At 42.0% G+C, this 3,547-nt stretch overlaps 1 protein-coding gene across 1 annotated transcript; it reads right to left on the reverse strand.

Moving 5' to 3' along the window:
- Window positions 1–1,172: 1,172 nt before the first annotated feature.
- Window positions 1,173–3,222, reverse strand: LOC128351838 (vitelline membrane outer layer protein 1-like). Its single transcript, XM_053311796.1, has 3 exons — window positions 3,055–3,222; window positions 2,268–2,362; window positions 1,173–1,467 (listed from the first exon to the last, which is right to left on the reverse strand). The coding sequence occupies exons 1-3, from the start codon at window positions 3,220–3,222 to the stop codon at window positions 1,173–1,175; spliced, it is 558 nt and encodes a 185-aa protein (XP_053167771.1).
- Window positions 3,223–3,547: the final 325 nt, after the last annotated feature.

Below are 3,547 nucleotides of genomic sequence, written 5' to 3' on the forward strand. Positions count from 1 at the left end.
GAGAAGAGGCCCATTGCTAAAGGCCTCCTGAAACCTGGAACTGGCTTTGAATGCTTGAGTGGATGCATGGAGAAGGACTCAGGTGATGCTATGCATGGTTGTTATATGACAATTAGTAACAGAGATATAGAAGATTTATTGATCAAAGGCCATTAGACATTTTGATTTCCCCAGCACATGAAAATGTCAAAGGTCATTGGACATTTTGATTTCCCCAGCACATGATTTCCCTCTGCCTCTGCAGTATTTGTGGGCTTGGCAACCTGTGAATTCTAGCTCTGGGGTTAAAGATCTTTAAGACAACCACACCCCAACATTGCACCACCAATTTCCCCTAGAAAATAATTGCCCCCTACATCATTACATTCATTACCTGATGGCTAACATTCAGTCTGTGTCAGCTGCTAATCTATATCTAACAGTCTGGGTCTTAGTTATCTGAAGTTCCGCCTGCTCCCAAGGGTTTCTGCCCGCTTGACCAGATCATCATAGGGGGCTCTCCTCCGCGAGCTGACGGTGAGAGAGGCTCTGTTGTCGAGCACGCAGGACAGGGTCTTCTCAGTCATTGCCCCCAGGATTTGGAATGCTCTCCTGCCTGAAATCCAATTTTTAAGGGAAAAGAGATTTTTTAGGGAAAAGACATGGCTTTTCATCCAGGCTTTTGAATGAGAGTATTGTTTTGTACAGCTGCTGTTTGTGTTATGTATTCTTCTTCTTTTATGGGTTTTTAAATTTTTATATAGAGTTTATTTTATATTTATATTATCTGTACTTTTGTATTATGTATTTTAATTTTCGAGATCATCTCTACCTTTGTATTTTAATTATGCATTGTTTTAATTATATTGCAAACCACTTTGAGATTATTTTAATGAAAAGTGGTATATAAATTATAATAATGGTTATAATGCTCAATCTTTGATATAGAAATCTGTATTCCTAAATCTGAAACTGTCAAATTCTGAAAGTTTTCAAAATTCCTACATGGTTATGCTGTTTTGTTCCTCCTCTAGCACACCCAAAAATGATATGTGCAGAATTAAGTAATTTAGATATCACACACACCACATGATGCTCACTTCAACATTTAATTGTGGTTAAGCTTCATGTCTAGCCAATCCACTGGCATACTAGCAGCTAGCTGTGCTGCATGAAGGGAAAAGACACTTCATTCAGGCACAGCAGAAGAATGTCACATCATTAAGTGCTGTGTCATCACCGCTGCCTTGAGGATGCTCTACTCTTGTCTGGATCCCACAGATGGAGCCAGAAGAGCAACAGCGACTCCATGGACCAAAACTGCCCCAACCAAGTCCATTGCCCATTAGTGCAGTCCCTCCTTCACAGGTGAACTGGATGTTGTTGGCTGCTGTATCATCGCCTAGCCCCTGCTTGCCTTCCACTCTTAGAGAAAAGGAGACCAGGTTTCCTTTTGGGCAATAGTGAATCCCCGACCAGGTTCCCCATCTGAAAAAGGTAACAATGACTGTAATGGCCTGAGAAATATATGCAATGACTACATACAAAGAGTGGTCATGCCTTATTTCTCAAAGTTCCACAGTAAGGATACAATATATTACATGTTTTGCTGTGAGAGGAGCAACAGAACATCTAGCATAGTTGTTTCTACAGAGAAGTGGCCAACCTCAAGGAGGGTCACAAGTGGGGAAGTTCAGAGATAGATTATCCAAGCAATAGTCTCCAGCTAATAGCCAGAAGTGTACTATCTCTACAAGTAACATAATGCTTTTGAATTGTATGTCCACTCGCCAGCGACGTATCTGCCATCCCTTTTTTCTGATTATTGTTGTTATTGTTGTTCCTCCTGTATATGTTGTGAAAAGAAATTTAAATGACGTGACATGACTCCAAACAAAATGGTTAGCTTCTCCATGGCCAGGTCAGTTCCTGTAGCAAACTCACCTGCCTAGAGATCAAAGCATAGAAGCTGCCATACTCTGAGTAACACCAGGAGTGTCTACATGTTCTGGAAGCAGCTCTCTAGAGTTGAAATATGGAATCTTTTCCAAATGAAAGGACTCAACTGAACCCAAAACCCTGCTAGCAAAGCAAGGATTCTGTGCAAGAGAACAGACAGTATAGATAATCTGTCATCTATTCTGAGCACAAATCACCTACTATGTCTAGTTTAGTCTGAGTATGACATTGTTATTTGCTGCTGCTGATTTAACTGAGTGTAAAAGATTTCAACTAGCCACTTCCAAGCAACAAAGCTAAGGTGAAAGAGAAAGTAAAAGGCTACTCACCGTCCAACTGAGGACTCAATTACTGTACCTGTAGTGCAGTACAAGCGGATGCCATTCAGGGCTGTATCATCTCCAACACCTTGCTTTGGTTCTACCTGGAGAAAAAGGAAGGAAGAGACTATTAAAAAGCTGCTGGTAAATCCAAATCTACAGTGCCACCCACATTTCTACACGACTCACAGACTGGATAGCATTTGACTGGCCAGGCTACATCAAATTTAATTCAAATTCAAATTTTTGTTCCCAGTTCACAGACCTTCACATTCCAAACAGACAATGAGCTCTGTTAGCCCTAGTCAAGTGCAGCTAGGAGCACACAACAACTTTTGGCTATGCATAGAGATCCGAATTTCAGTTCACATCAAAAGATGCATCCTGCCAATTCAAAGGGACTCAGATTGATCAGACCCAGACTGATAAGAGGCACATTACAGCATCACCTTTTGGTTCACTGTCTCTCTTTCTGGATTCCAAACTTACCATGACCATGACATCTGACCTGGTCTCCAATAGCTTAGGCACAGTCTTTCAATGACAGCTTTAGGGTCCAACAAGAAGTGAGATAACATTGAACATTCCATTCCATTGAACATTATATTACACTGGCTGACATCCAGACTTTAGTGTGAGCTAAAATCTTGCTTTCCCCCCACCTTCCTCTTTGAGTTTGAGAACTATTTCCTGTGGAGAATTTAGAAAGCAAAGGGAGAGGACAATTCAAAAGTAGCTGACTGTAAAAGCAATTTGGCATCAGGGTGCCAGAAAACCAGCCTGCAGGCAGACTTACCTTCAGTGAGAAACCATGTGCATAACCTGAGGGACACAACTGGACAGACCCCCAGTCACCCCATGGTCCTCCATTTGACACTGTGAGAACAGAACTAAATCTCCGGGCTTCCACATTCCAGAGGCAGCAGGAGAGGATGAAGAACAATGCTCTGATGGAGAGGTCCATGGGAGGCAATCAGCTCGGAATCTAGCTGCAGAAGCATAGGGGAGAATAAAAGTGCTATGAGAATTTAAGATCTCTTCTGGACCAAGTGTTTCTGGGAATGTAGTTGTATAGCATCCAAGAGAAAGCCAAAGGTATGCAAGGCAAACAGGAAATGTTTTTAGAACTTGATGAAAAGTAGAGCATGACTAACCCAGGATCCTACCACTACTTTAGTTTAGCAGCTTAACAAAGAGGTGCTTTACACAATCGGTGTAAAGCACCAGAGGAGTTCTGTGGGGAGAGTGGGCTTAGACTGCTCTCCCTGCAGATGATCAAGAGGCAGCCC

The sequence above is a fragment of the Hemicordylus capensis genome, chromosome 3 (assembly GCF_027244095.1).
Source record: "Hemicordylus capensis ecotype Gifberg chromosome 3, rHemCap1.1.pri, whole genome shotgun sequence".
NCBI classification, from domain to species: Eukaryota; Metazoa; Chordata; class Lepidosauria; order Squamata; family Cordylidae; genus Hemicordylus; species Hemicordylus capensis.